Source organism: Neopelma chrysocephalum, unplaced genomic scaffold, assembly GCF_003984885.1.
Source record: "Neopelma chrysocephalum unplaced genomic scaffold, ASM398488v2 Primary Assembly neopelma1_286, whole genome shotgun sequence".
Taxonomy (NCBI): domain Eukaryota; kingdom Metazoa; phylum Chordata; class Aves; order Passeriformes; family Pipridae; genus Neopelma; species Neopelma chrysocephalum.
This window is the reverse complement of record NW_020897948.1, coordinates 329415-343954: the sequence shown is the minus strand read 5'-3', so window position 1 is coordinate 343954 and position 14540 is coordinate 329415. Positions and strand designations below refer to the sequence as shown.

Below are 14540 nucleotides of genomic sequence, written 5' to 3'. Positions count from 1 at the left end.
GCTGTGCTGACCCAGAAATCCACGTGCTGCCAGAAAGCCACTTTACCCACTTCAGGCTGGGGAGGGGAACTTGGGGCTCTATTTTATTTTCCAGCCCTGAGCCCAGAGCAGGGCTTGGAGTCGGGGAGGGCAGGTCATGGCACACCAAGGGTTGTCCCTCACATCCAAAAGAAGCCAAGTGGTGCTGCACCACCAGTTCCAAGAGCAATTGAATCTCCTCCCAAACATAATCAATCTCTTGCAAAACAGCACTGCCTGAGCTCAGGGCAGAATTGGGGGAGGGTCCTGAGCCCCAAGAGCGGCACAAGGCCCAGGAGCCCTGTTGAACCCGAGTGCATTTCACACTGTCAAGGCAGTTACAGCTGACCAGAAACTTTCAAGTTTCAGCACAAACAGTAGCAGGACGTGCAGCTGTGGCAGGAGGCTGCCGAGTGTCTGTTCCCACAGCGGGGACACGGCAGGAAATGGCTGGGGGGACACACAGTCCTCAGTGCAGAGCTGGGCCATGAGCTCAGGAGCTGCTGAGAGCAAATCCCAAGGACCTTCCTCAGGGCAGGACTGGGGGGTGGATGTTTGTGTGCATCAGAGAGTCCTGACCTCGGGGGGGGGGGGCAGGAGGGGAACAGGTGGGGGGCGTGGGGGCAGCAGAGGTGGTGCTGGCTGAGCCAAGCAGTGTGTGCTTTGGAAGGTGGATGGTCCACACACACAGTCTGGGCAATGAATGGTCCCACACCAGCAGCAGCTGCTGGGCCTGGATGGGCTGAGGGTGGGGATGGGACAGAGCTGAGGCTGCTCCCACCCGTAACCCAGCCTGGGGTGGGCACAGTGGGCAGTGCTGGTTGTAGGGCAGTGCTGGCTCTGGGGCAGTGCTGTCTGGCAAGGTACCTGTGCGTGCCCAGGAGCATCCCCACCACCCCCGGCCCAGCACATCCAGCACCACTCACCCACTGAGGGCAGCACCTGGCCCTGGTGCTGCTGCAGGTGAGGAGACACCCTGGGACATCCCCCCCTTCACTAAGCCCACCCTGGGGATGGTGCATGTCCAGCTTAGCCTACGATTCCTGGTGTCAGCTCTGCTTCTGCTCTCATGTGCTGCCCATCCCTCCCACTTGCCCACCCACAAATCCCATGCAATGCCCAGTGCCTCGAGTGCCCACAGGGATTTTCCTGGGTCTGGTGCCCACACCAAGGGCCCAAGGGAGCTCAGCTGAGCGACCTGGGACTGAGTGAAAAGGAGAAACCCGGTCTGGTGTGTGCACGTCACAGGAAGCAGCAACCGCAGCCGCAGCACCTCAGAGCCCTCACGGCAGCACCGCCGGGAGCAGCCCCAGCACTGGGACCCGACAGCCCTGGAGCGGGTGAGGGTGGACCAAGGGGTCTGGCAAGGGCAGCGATTGCCACCCACTGTGCCAGAGGGTCCCCGTGCACCCTGGTGTCCTGAGGCTTCACCATGGAGGGAGAGCTGAGCTGGCCCATGGCTGCTCGGGCCTGACAGCACCCAAATGATGGTAACAGCAGCGGAAGGCAGGTAAGTGCAGTTCACCTCTTGCTAGGGCAGGAACAGCCAGGGCAGGGAAGGAGGGGAGCTCAGCCTGGGATGGGTCTGGGTCACACACAGCTCCAACTGCACCTCTCCATGGTCAAGGAACTGGAACAGGTGTTTTCCACAGCCCCTGAATCCCCATGGGGACCAGCAGCTTGGGGCATTGGGAGAGGTGCCCCAGCCCCTGGGGGACAGGGGGCTGGGGTGGGATGGCAGCATGCAGAGAGTGAGCCTGGCCAGGGGCTGTCCCCCATGAGGCTGCAGATGTCCCATCCTGGGCAGTCCCCAGACATCCCATCCTCTGTGGTGGTGGTGGGATGGTGGTTTCCTCGAAGGGCTCCCTTGGGAGCTGCCGGCCAGGCTCAGCCCCAGCCCAAAGCCCTGCCCTGGACCGTGTTGGCATCATCCCAAAGGAAATGCCCTGCCCAGGACACAGGGCGGGGGATGTGACCCATGAGCCTGAGGCCCTCCATCCCTCCCAGACAGAGCAGCCCAGGGGCTGAACCCCAGGGATGGGGAATCTGCCTGGCCGGGAGAAGCCGCTCAGCGTCCCATCAGCACCTGCTGACACCACGCAGCCCCCGCTGCCGGCCCAGGCAGGTAAGTGCTGGGCCAACACCCACCTCCTGCCAGGTCCTCCCGCCCCAGCCGGGGCTGGCGCTGCCGGGGAAACTCTGAGCCCTCTCACCTTCCCTGCAGCTCCCAGCGGTTTCCAGGCCCTGGCCCTCTGTGACTTCCCCTCCGGCGCGGGGGTGGCCGCTGTGCTGAGGATGGGGGAGCAGCTCCGCATCCTCTCCGAGTAAGTCCCCGCACCAAGTGAGAGCTGACCAGCGTCCAGCCCGTGGAGCCACACTGGTGGCATCCACCCTGCGGGTCTCCTCCCACACCCTGCAGCCCCAGCCCCTCAGGAGAGGCCATCCCTCTTCCCCGCAGGGACGGCGAGTGGTGGCTGGTGGTGTCCGAGGTGTCTGGCAAGGAGTGCCACGTCCCCAGCAGCTGTGTGGCCAAGATCAGGCACGGGTAAATGCTGGGAAAGGTCTGCCCCAGGGAGGGTCCCGGGGACAGGGCCCCACCGCAGAACGTGGGCAGCCCCAAGGCCAAACCCCAGTGCTGGGTCTGGGGGAGGTGGCCCGGCCTGCTGGAGTGTCCCCAGCACAAGTGCTGCTGCACCCCGAGCTGTGCCCTGGGGTCCCTGCCCGCACAGGTGGCTGTACGAGGGCGTCAGTCGGCAGAAGGCGGAGGAGCTGCTGCTCCGTCCAGGCAACCACAGCGGGTCGTTCCTGATACGGGAGAGCCAGACCAGGCGAGGTGAGAGCCCTCGGGCCCTGCTCCTGTTCCCCTCCCAGTTCTCCCCCGTGGGTTGGCAAGGGGCAGGGGGAGGGAACCCTCGCTCACACCCGCTGGCAATGGCCCTGCCCTCCCCACGGGCTGCTCCTCGGTGTTGCTGCTCTCCCGCTTTGTGCTGAGCCCCTGCCACGGGGCCTCAAAAGAACAAACCACCATCAGCTTCCTACAGCTTTGGGTTACAGAGGGAAGTGATAAAGATCAGCCCACAAAATGAAACGGGGCCCCGCCACACCAAGGGGACCCTGTGAGGAGACCCTGCCGGGTGCTGTGGTGCAAGAGGCACCAAGGACATCTGATATCCCAGCCCTCCCCCCTCCTCCGGGTTGGTTTGGAGGTCCTCATGGCAGGGGGCTGGCACAGGGATGCAAAGCTCCATGAGAAGGGTGACACCAGCAGTGTGACGGCAGAGCCCCCGCAGGGGGTAGGAGAGCCCAGACAGGGCGGTGGGATGGGGAGGGCGCCCAGGGCAGCCCAGCCACGAGCCCTCGGCCCCGCGCCCTCCAGGCTGCTACTCACTGTCGCTGCGCCGCGGGGAACGCGCTGCCTGGGCCTCGGTGACTCACTACCGCATCCACCGGCTGGAGAACGGCTGGATCTACATCTCCCCCGGGCTCACCTTCCCCAGCCTGCACAGCCTCGTGGACCACTACTCTGGTAATGCCCCATCAGCCCCTGCACCCCGAGCCGTGTGTGTGGGGAGATGCCCTGTGCCCCGGAGGGAGGGAGGGGGAGAAGGTGCCCGCCCCACCTGCCCAGGTGCCCCGGGGTTGGGGGGCTGCCGCTGCTGATGCTGTTGGCTCCGTGCCCAGAGTTGAGCTCGGGGCTGTGCTGCCCCCTCAGACAGCCCTGCTCCACAGACGGCATGAGGGCTCCAACACCGCCCGTCGTCAAGAAACCGTCGCTGCACTGGGACAAGATCGACAGGTGAGGGGACATCCAGGGCAGGAGCTGGGGCTCCCACAGCCCTGCCAGACCCGCGGGCTCTGGGGCTGCCTGCTGACTGCCCCCTCTGCCCCGAGCAGCTCCCTCCTGCTCTCGGAGAACGCAGCCCCCCCGGAGGACTCTCCCTTCAGCCTGGGCCTGCGGGAAGCCATCAGCTCCTACCTGCTCCTCTCAGAGACCGACAACCCTGAGCCAGACCCCGCAGGGAAAGAGGCAAAGAACAGCTGAGGACAGGCCCCGGCTGGCCACAGCCTGTGCTGGACACCCATCCCCAGCTCAGCCTTCACCTGCTTTCAGCCACAATCCCCAGCTCCTCGGTGCTGGGGAAGCTGGGGGCCCGCGACAGCCCACGCCAAGGTGGGGCCAGGCACCAGTGCCGGAGGAAGGGGGTGCCCGAGGCCCATCCTCCCCCAGCTGGGCACTTTGGGATGGGATGTTTGAGCACCCAGAGCCCCTGGGAGGAGGAGGAGGCAGCAGAGGCTGCAGAGAGAAGGAGCCCTGCCTGCACCCCACAGGATGCTCCTGGGATCTGTGCTGCCACGGCAACAGAGAGAGGATGTAAATGCCCAACAGGCTAAATCCTGGCCCAGGTGGAAAAACAGCCCAACCCCCTCAGACCCCCCCAAGTTCATGCTCAAACATTTTTGGGTGTAGGTGCCTGTGCAGGAAGGGCCTGTGAGCAGCAGCCACAGACCCTCATAGTCTCACCCCCCCCAACTCACTGATCTGCTTGCTGGGACCAGAAGCCAGGGGGGAAACTCTGACTGTGCTCAAAGCAGCTGATTTTTAAACCTTTTAACAGATGGACTGTAAGTTCCATAAAACAGGATCCTGCTGGACATGCAGCAATAATCATCTGTAGTGTCTCAATTAAAAGGCATCTCCTTCACAGCTGAGAGTTGGTGAACACTTTGTTACCTGCCCCTGGGGTCATTTCACCACCACAGCCTGGGGGCTTTGCTCCTGCCCCCAGCTGGGGTGAGCAGCCACAGGTCAGGGCTGGCCCTCTCTTCGGGCAAATTTATGAACCTAAGAGGTTTAAAAGTGTAATTTAATGTCACAACTGCTGTTCTAGGAATGATGGGGGAAGAAATAGGTCTGTGCCAGGAGTAGATTCAGAAAAGCAGAATGCAAACAACCCTCATGTACAACCCTGATCTCAGCTACCCCATGGGGCTGAGGGGCCTGGGCAGCAGCAGAAACACCTCAGAGCAGCCACACTCCAGAGCCTCCACTTTCAACAGGCCCTTATCAGCAAAGCAGGAGTTCCTCTGCAGCCACAGGGTTCACTGCTCGGCACCATCCCCCTCTCTCTTCCTTCCCCCTCTCCACCCCAAGGCCAGTGCAGCAGGACCCCCCCTCCCAGGCTTGGACATGCTCCAATCCCCTGCTCCTGTTCCTGTCTGATGAGCTCACTCTTGCAACCCACCATCACTTTCTCATTTCCTTCTCTGCCTAGAGCTTTACAGACCTGCTCAGCCCCAACCTTCAGCCCAGGTGGCTTCAGCACAGGACAGAAATTGGGGTTTGCCCCTCAGCCTTGGCCTTGCTCCTGCTGTCACCCTTGGGGCCCCTGATGCAACTCAGAGGGTTTTTGCATCCTTTACTTTTGCCATTGACCCACGTTGTGTGAAGGGAGGAGGGTCTTGGTCTCCTTCCTCCACCATGCACCAGGTTGTTGGATGCATTTACACACATGGGTGGTCCTACTGCCACAATCAAGAGGCTGCTGCTCCTGTTATTTTTAACCTGGAGCCAGGTAATATGGGACAGATGTTGTTGGAAAGGCTGTTCAAATCCTGTCCCATCACCAGCAGCCTCTGAGACCTCCACCTTCCCCATCCTGAGAGTTCCTTGTTCTGGGCACATGCCACTCCTGCTGGGAAATGCCCCAGCCCCATTCCTGCCTCCCAGGGCTGAACGCCGCAGCCTTTGAACCCCGTGGGTACAAGGCAGGTTTCAGCAGGTGACAGAAGCACAGAGTGGGTCCAACAGCTCCCAGGAGCAGCAGCGCTCACCCAGCCAGGGAGGGCAGAGCAGGAGGGGGGGCTACAGGGCTCCCATCCCGGGCAGTGCAGGACAGGGACACCGAGGGCTCTGAAGGGACTCAACAAGCCCTGACAAGACCCACCAGTGCCAGGGCAGGGGAGGAGCCACAGCTGCCTCCACAGCCCCAGGGCAGGAGCCCTGGAGAGCCAGCAGGTCCTCCCTGGCGGTGTTCTGAGTGCCCAGGACCCTCACAGGGAGAGGAGCTTCCCAGCTTCTCCCCAGGGGATTCCCAGCTTCTTCCCCAGCTTCTCTCCTGAGGGGATTGTGAGCTGTGGCCACTTTGGCCCAGAGCCCTGTCACCAGCTCCCTCTGAAGTGACAAGTACCTACTGACACCCAGATGTGCGACCCAGCCAGACAAGACTATGCACTGCCCCTCATCCCCCTCAAACCAAACTGAGCATCTTTCCCTGGAGCACCTGCCCAGCATTTGCTGGGATCAAAAAGACTTCTGAAGGGATTAAGAGGAGCTGCAAAGCAGGCAGTGTCTCCATCAGCTCTGAGCCTCTGTGCAAAGGACACAGCTGTGCCTGGAGCCCAGGCTCAGGGCAGCATCCAGCCAACCCTCACCCCAATAGACTCAAGAGGGCACAGAAACCACCCCTTTAGGAGCAGGTCCCTCCCTAGTGTCCTTTGCCATGTCCATACTCAAGCTCTAGGACTTAAAGCCACCAGTCTGAAAGCGCAGGAGGTACACACAGCTCCTACTCCTGAGCCCAATGCAGCTCACATCCCCCCCCCCCCCTGGGAAACGGGGCCATGCACGGCCTCAGGCCCAAGTGTGGAGCATTCCAAGGATCCATGGCCCTATCCAGCCCCTCCTGTCCAAACACCCTGACAGCACACAAATACCACCAGCAGCAACATGCCACAGCAGGACAGGATGAATCCCATTTTACCTGGTTTGCTCTCAGTTTTTCTGTCTGCATCCGTGTTCTACCAGGAAAGAAAATGTGGTATTTACTGTTACCGTGTCTGTTTGAACAGGACCTTGTTCTGGGTACCTGCAGCAGGTTTTACCCAGAACAAGAGCTGTACCTAGTTCCTTCACTTCACAAGAGCTGCTGTGCACCCTGAAGGATTAAGCACACACTGCTGAACCACTGCAGGGGCCTGCAGTGCTCAAGAACTCCACCGAGGAAGCAGAGGCAGCCCCGGGCACGAGCGCTCCTGCAGCCAGATGCGGCACCAGGGCCAGCGGGGCTGCTGCACTGCCAGCACAACGAGCACCAACACCAGCCATGGGCTGCACCATCATCAACACCAGATCCTGCAATCACAGATCCTGTTCTGGGCAATTAACAGTGAGAACAGTAACATGGCTGTGTCTGATCCCTTCGGCTGAGCAGCTTCAAGGTGACTCTGCCCACAGGCAGGCTGACAGCTGACTGAGCAGCTGCCTCTGCTGTCAGAGTCTGCATCTGCAGGAGCCTTCAGATCAGGCAAGGAAATAAATCCCAGGGCACACTTTTCCCAAAACACAGCAAGCCATGGCACACGTACCATTGAATTATGTCAAATTCAGACCGCAACTTCAAACCCCAATTTTGACATGTAAGTGATCAGCAAAGACCTGCCCGAGCCATGAGACACAGCGGGATCTGCCACCAGTGGCTCACAAACCAGGCTCCAGCAACCATGTGCCCTCCAGCCTTAAAATCCAGTATTACAATAGTGGCTTTTTTTTGAGAAAGAAATTAGAAAGGAAAGTTTGTTAGGAGCAGGGAATCCACTTGCTCTCCTGCTTGGGAAACAGAGGGGAAGAGACAGAACCAATAATGCACCTGAAGGCACAGCAATGCCTGCCCTGCCTCCAGGCAGCCTGTGCCAGGTACGCTGCTCCTCCAGCACTCACCAGCTTCCTCCCCTTCCCCTGCCCACGTGTTTTCTCTGTATGGATTGTTTAAATGCATGGAGCTCCTTCCTTCAGCCCATCCCTAGTCCTGCGCTGCCTCTGCCCCACCAGGCTGCTCATCCAAATGGAACAAAGACGAGGGTCAGATCACACATATTGGGTACTAATCCATTACATATATTAGGATTTGGGAATAAAATATACAAGCTCCTCATTAAACAATACTGAACAAAACCCAATACATAACAGTCTGCCTATTTCCAGATTTATATGACAAAAGTCCAGAAAACAATAATTTCCAGACTTCAGGAACAGTTAAGATCTATATACCTGACAAACTACGATACCTGCATTTCAATGTGATGTCAAGCAAAGAAGTCCAAAGTTATTTTATTGAGCAATCATTAATTGAAACAAAGACTTTACTAAGACTTATCCAACAAAAGCCTATTTATTTATTCCAAACACCAAGATACAGAAGTTTTCAAGTTTTGCAAATATTGCTCCAAAGCAAAATTCTATGTACAGCCCCTCGGTTCTAATAGTGCATCAACAAAGACAAACACGCATAGGTACCCACAGTGCAATGTTTGCTCAGTTCATCAAGGCTCCACGTTGCATTCACTTACCAGTGATTTAAAGAAACAAAAAAGTGACCTGTCAGCCTGAACAGTTGGTTCAGGTTAATAACAACAATGTGGAAACTTGCAAAAACAGGGACAGAAACGAATCCAGGCAGAGCACAAATGAAGAATCTTTCCTGATCAGGAGAAGTGCTACTCTATTTTAAATAAATATTTTCAGTCTTTATCTGTAAGGGCTTCCCCAGCACTACTGAAGGGAAACAAGTCTCCAGGATCTGCCACGTGATCTACCCATGGGAACCACCGTTTCCTCCAAACCTCCAGTACTGCCCTGAGCAAAAATTAACTGACAAGTAAAAACATACAGTGAGCACACAGAAGCCATTGCTTGAGAAGTTGTTCCCCCCTGGAGCAAGAAGCCTGCCAGGGCCTGGGAGCACAGCTGAGCTGTGTCCTGCAAGGGTGGCAGGAGTGCTGATCAGAGCCGGCACCCAGGCAGCTCCTGTCTGCTCCATCCCACCCCAAACCCACCCCACACATTCCCTCCTGGCTGGGGGCTGCTCGGATGCTGCTCTGCTGGTCTGGTCACTGCAACCTGCTCTAGAGCTACACGTGAGCTCAGGGGTCTGACAGGAACGAGCCACGGTGTAAGCACTGGTCTCATCCTCAGAGAGCCAAGTGATCCTTAAATACCATGTAAGCTTTATTCCAACTGTGCTACAGAAAAGTAAGTTTATTTTTCTGCTGTACATGTGTTGTATTCACTATATATCAACTAGTACTATAAAACTGAGACAAATTATTCCCTGAACTGAATCTTGGCACAAAAGCCTTAGTTACTACCTAGAGCAGCCTAATTATTTTGTTTTCTGAAGGAAATAAAATATTCACTGTGTAGATACTGTAACTCCTACAACAATATTGGATATTTCAAGTTTACATTATTCTTTGCAGAATACACACATTACAGATCTATAATCCCAAATTAATGATTTGTACAGGCATGGGCCTTTCCATTAAAACTGTGCCTGAATGTTACCCTTTGGTAGTACCATTGCACACAATAAAATCAAGGTAACAAATCCAGCTTTTTAAGGACACCCTCTCACTGCAAAACCAGCTTACTCTGTTCCACAGGAAACTGAACTCAGCAACGTTTGGGAAGGAAAACTAAAGTCACAGCCATTATTTCAGGAGCGGTGATTTGCAGCCGAAATACTTTGAACTTCTCAAATACTCACGACTTTCCAAAGACTCTGTATAACGTGACTGAACATCAGCAGCATTGTCACCTTGCTCTCACAAAGTACAAACCAGAAAATTAAAACTTAAGGTATAAAAAGGGACTTTGTGAACACAGACCATCTAAGATAATAACCCACTCGCTGCCTGCAAGGACAGCACCTCATGCATAGATCTTGAGGCTTTATTTACACCAATATAAAATAAACTGATTCCCCAAACCACACATTCATAGCGAGTCTTTACAACAAACACGTCCAGAGTATTGCAAAAAGTCTACATTTCCAAATATAACTGGAATGGCAATTATTAACAAATGGGTAGAAAATACATCACATCCATGACAGACCATGCTGCAGAGTGACCTGGGAGCGCGGCTCCGGGCCTTTCCCGGCACAGTCCTGCTGCAGGAGGCACAGGATGGCCGCATCAAAGAGCTCAAGAATGCACATAAACACCACGTTCATGGGCTTCCCCAGTACCAAGTCATGTGACAGTGACAGGATAAATATGGAAAACAATCATTTATTCTGAAAATAAGTGCAATCCACCTGTGACCTCCTGCTACATTATTTACTGTAACAGAAGTGGGGGTCAGACCACCGTTACTTGCAAACCTCCACATAACACTTTATAGTTAAGAGCTGGACATTCATACTTACTAAGTCTGAAACTGTTATAACATTTCCTAATGATTAAATACTGAGTGCTAGTATGCATAAACCAGAAGGAATAAAACATGACACGAGTCACTTAAACTATGCAAAGTTATTTACAACCTCTGTCAACCAAACATTTTTGGCTCTTGGAACTCTGTTCTTCAGTGGCACAATTTTCAGTCAATTTAATGATGAACGTGTCTACCGTTTCAGTGAGCAACTTTTAAGGAGTGAAAATTTAAGTATAATTTATCAACCGACATTCAACCTCTGGAGACAAGGGTATGGCCTCTCCCACAGTGTTGTAATTGCCTAATAAACCCAAAATAACCTTTTAGCTGTTCTTTGAACAACGCTTCTTCACAAGTCCCTGAAGTCAATCTGCATCCCATGCAACCAGCATGCCAAGGTGATGTCCAGATCCAGAGCTGCTCCAGCTTCGTGCCCAGTGGCAGTGCCCCTGCCCAGCCTCACGTGGAGCAGCACAGGGCGATCTGCTGCACTTTGCCCAGGTCCGTTATCAGCTGCTTTATACAGTGTTTGAGCTGGGGCAGTCGAGCCAGGGGTTCGGGGGGTTCCAGCTCTCCTGTGTAATCCAGCCAACTCTCCAAAACTGCAAAGAAAACCACAACTGTCACTACTGCAGTTCTCAGCAAACAGCTCATCTGAAGTCACAAAACAGGAGTTCTTTAATCTTTTGTGAATCTCAAGAAAGCAGTGGGCAATGTTTTTCACATTTGGTTATTTGAGAAATCAGAAAAACAGGCCCCTCACACCAATTAACTTTTGATACATGACAAAATGTATCAATGGCTGGGGGGGAAGCTGATGCCCCTAGGAAAAAGCAGGAAAGGAAAACTCAGGACCAGATATTGTGAAATCTGGTGCTAAACATCCTCTGATCTGTGTCGATTCCAGAGCAAGGACATTGAGGTACAGACAGTTTATACCATCAGAGTACCTTCAGGATCACCATTAGATACCACTGAAGATCCCAAAAGGATGGGACTATGGTAATGAAAGAAATCTGTTATCAGTACAGAACACAACTGGGTAACACAGAACTGGGTAACACAAATGGGGGTAAAAGGAAAATGAACTCCTGCTCTAAAGCTTCTGAGTGGGAAATAAGAACCAGAAATCCCACTGAGCGGAAGACAACTCAGGTGACAATGTAACAGGCCAACAAGGAAGGTGGTCAGGTTGAACTGTGATGAGTTCATGGGATGTTGACACCAGATGGAAACTGAAACCCTGAAGACAGAAAGAAAAGCTCTGCCAAGAGCAGCCACCACCACTGCCCACATCAACGGGTGAGTTCAGCCCAGGGGCAGGACCTGCTGAAGAACTGGTGGGCATTGCCCAGCCTGGCAGTGAGGAGATGCCAGCTCAGAGCAGAAATCCCTTGCACAGCCCCCTGCTCAGCAGCACATAAGAGAGTCCAACTTTTGGGACCCAGAGCTGCTTCATTTATGAAACAGGCACTGATTACAGGCCTGACTGATCTTCACTACCTGAAATATCCCTTCAGCTGTTCGGCTTTTCAGTACCTTACTTATAAAGAGAGGGCTCTTACTTGGGCAAAGATTGTATTCCCAGCACCCCTGAAAGAAAAGCTGCTGTTGTAACCACTGCACAACCAACCGTGAGACTCAACAATGTAGAGAGAAAGAACTATCCTGGATCAACGGATTCGGAAGTCTTCCACTACTAGGAAAACAAATCTCAAAAAACCTTTAAATGAAGAATTTGGAAGAGACAGGAAAGGATAAGAGCCTTGGGCCCCAACGAAGCCACCCGGAATGGGCTGACACAGCCAGCAAGGCCCCGAGTAACAGGGAAGTGCAGATACACAGAAGAATTTTGGAAAATGACAAAAACCTGAAAGCAAAAAGACATCTGATGCAGCTATTTAGAGATGACCTAACTAGAACTTGTTCCGTGAAATTCTGCTCTTTGTTTGAAAATCTACCCCCCACATCAGCAGTGTATCTATTTTCTATAGGAAATGTGATAAAGAAACACCCATCTCTTTGTAGGTCTGCAGAAATAAAATTGTGGTTAACATGTTTTGAACAGGTAGCTCAGTTAAATATTCTTTTAAATACTACTTACCATCTAGCTCCTTCTCAATGAAATCCATTCTGTGTATGACTTCATCTTGCAGAGATTCCACGTGGGCTAGAAGATTGAGCTGCCACTGCAGCTGCGAGTTCACAACTCCTTCCTTGCCTTTCTCCATGAGTTTCATTTCAATCGCTTCCTCTGGAGACACTTTCTTCGACACGGCCTCTCTCACCTGGCAGAGATGCACACATGAGGATCTGCTACAGTGAACAGAGCTGGGGAGCCAAACTGCCTGGGCTTCCCAGGCCCCCGCGCTGAGCACTCAGCTCAGCTCAGGGCAGCGGGGGAGAGACAGAGCAGACACTGATGTTAAACTGGATTGGGCAAGAGGATCTAAATACAGACATACTTTTATAGGTATTTTGCTAAGAACTACTCTCTGCACTTCACAAGCATCTGATGTGCTGAAGGTAACACACATGGGTAGTTATGTCCCTGCCACCTTCCATCTGGAAGACTCTGCACTGAATCTGTGCATCCCAGGAAACACTGAGGCCGTTTTTCACCTGCCAGTGATCAGCTAAAGAGCAAACAATTCTGCAGCGAGAAGGGATTTTTCCTCAAGGAATCTAATCTCAATTCTACTAAAACTCTCACTGAAGCATCTCAAGACAAGCATTAGCACCCTTTACAAAAGGTGACCACACCATCAACAGTGTTGATTCTACCTGTCTACTTTTTTCATCCTTCTGCTGAAATAGGGTAAGATGTAGAAAATGGTTCTTTTAGACTGAAGAAATAAAATATTTTCTTTTCTGGGAAACATAACACAATCTTGATTGGTAGAGAAGTCAAAAATAACAAATTACACCTTACATATGCATGAAATAAAAGTTCACCACACCTTTAACCTAAAAAAGGGAGCTCAGTATTTCATAGAATCATAAAATTGTACAATAGTTTGGGTTGGAAGAGGTCTTTAAAGTCATCCAGTCCAACCCCTCTCCAGGGACACTTTCCACTGTCCCACGTTGCTCCAAGCCCCGTCCAACCTGGCCTTGGACACTTCCAGGGATGGGGCAGCCACAGTTTCTCTGGGCAACCTGTGCCAGGGCCTCCCCACTCTCACAGCCAAGAATTCCTTACCAATATCCCATCTATCCCTGCCCTCTGGCAGTGGGAAGCCACTCCCCTTGTCCTGTCCCTCCATCCCTTGTCCCCAGTTCCTCTCCAGCTCTCCTGGAGCTCCTTTAGGCACTGGAAGGGGCTCTCAGGTCTCCCTGGAGCCTTCTCTTCTCCAGGTGAACCCCCCCAGCTCTCCCAGCCTGGCTCCAGAGCAGAGGGGGGTCCATCCATTTCCCAGAGCGTTTCTAACATTCCTCAGCCCACATTTCACATGAATTGCCACTAACTAACAGAAGCACCCAAGTGTTTATTTCTATATTTAACACATAAAAGTAAGCAGCAATGAACTGCCAGTGGACCACAATGCATGGTCCATACCTTTTGAGTGACTTGAGGTCCAGAAGTCAACCTAGTTTTTTTAATTGTAATATGAAATGAAGGAGTTGATCACATCTATCATTTTAACTCTTACTGGTAACTTTAACAGCACAAGAAAAAACTTAATACAAATCAAATACTATTAAAAAAGGTAGCGGCTTGCTCTTTGCCAGGCAAACACATGCTCTTTGCAGAGAGGTCTATTTTAATACAAATACCTTAGAGTAATTGTGTTTGGATTCATTTTCCATCTTGCATATTTCTTGGTCCAGATTCCAGCCAAATCTCTCTGACAGGGCATCATCTCCATTTTCCCTTATTCTATTTACTCCATCATCCATGGCTGAACCTCTTGTTTCCACAACCAGCCTCTGCTCTATGGCAGGGTAGTAGGCCCGGGGCTTCTGGTAACAGTGTTCACTTGTAATGTAAGATTCCTCCACAGAAGGAATGGTTGAGGGCTTCTCAACTGTCCCATTCCAAGTTCTATAACTTGCTGTCTCCTCTTTGCAACAGTTTTCCTCAAAGTGAATGATGTGTTTTGTATGGATTTTTTCATCCACTGTGATGTGCTTCCACGGATGACACCAAAGCTTTAGGTCAGGATGTTCTTTATTTCTGTTCAAACAAAAAAAAGTACACCACCCCATTTAAAGTGACTGAGCAAACCATCCTATTACATAAGGCAATCAAGTAAGAGTATTTGAACCACTACATGCTAAGTCATCATAATCACTAAAATTGCCCAAG

The 14540-nt window shown here is 52.8% G+C and overlaps 2 protein-coding genes across 7 annotated transcripts in view; one reads left to right on the top strand and one right to left on the bottom strand.

Annotated features, from left to right (window-relative positions):
- The first annotated feature begins 2055 nt into the window (after positions 1 to 2055).
- SLA2 (Src like adaptor 2) lies at positions 2056 to 4715 on the top strand. The gene is made up of 7 exons (XM_027704718.1): positions 2056 to 2143; positions 2192 to 2342; positions 2477 to 2563; positions 2748 to 2851; positions 3395 to 3544; positions 3700 to 3814; positions 3913 to 4715. The coding sequence occupies exons 1-7, from the start codon at positions 2056 to 2058 to the stop codon at positions 4058 to 4060; spliced, it is 843 nt and encodes a 280-aa protein (XP_027560519.1). The 3' UTR covers positions 4061 to 4715.
- Positions 4716 to 8100: 3385 nt separating this feature from the next.
- PHF20 (PHD finger protein 20) overlaps positions 8101 to 14540 on the bottom strand; it is a 64440-nt gene continuing 58000 nt past the window's right edge. For all 6 annotated transcript variants that reach the window (XM_027704640.1, XM_027704641.1, XM_027704642.1 and 3 more), the window contains 3 exons: positions 14009 to 14408; positions 12336 to 12519; positions 8101 to 10833 (listed from right to left, as the gene is read on the bottom strand). In XM_027704640.1, the coding sequence (XP_027560441.1) occupies positions 10691 to 10833; positions 12336 to 12519; positions 14009 to 14408 (727 nt within the window). In that variant the 3' untranslated portion in view covers positions 8101 to 10690. The remainder of the gene's footprint in view (positions 10834 to 12335; positions 12520 to 14008; positions 14409 to 14540) is intronic.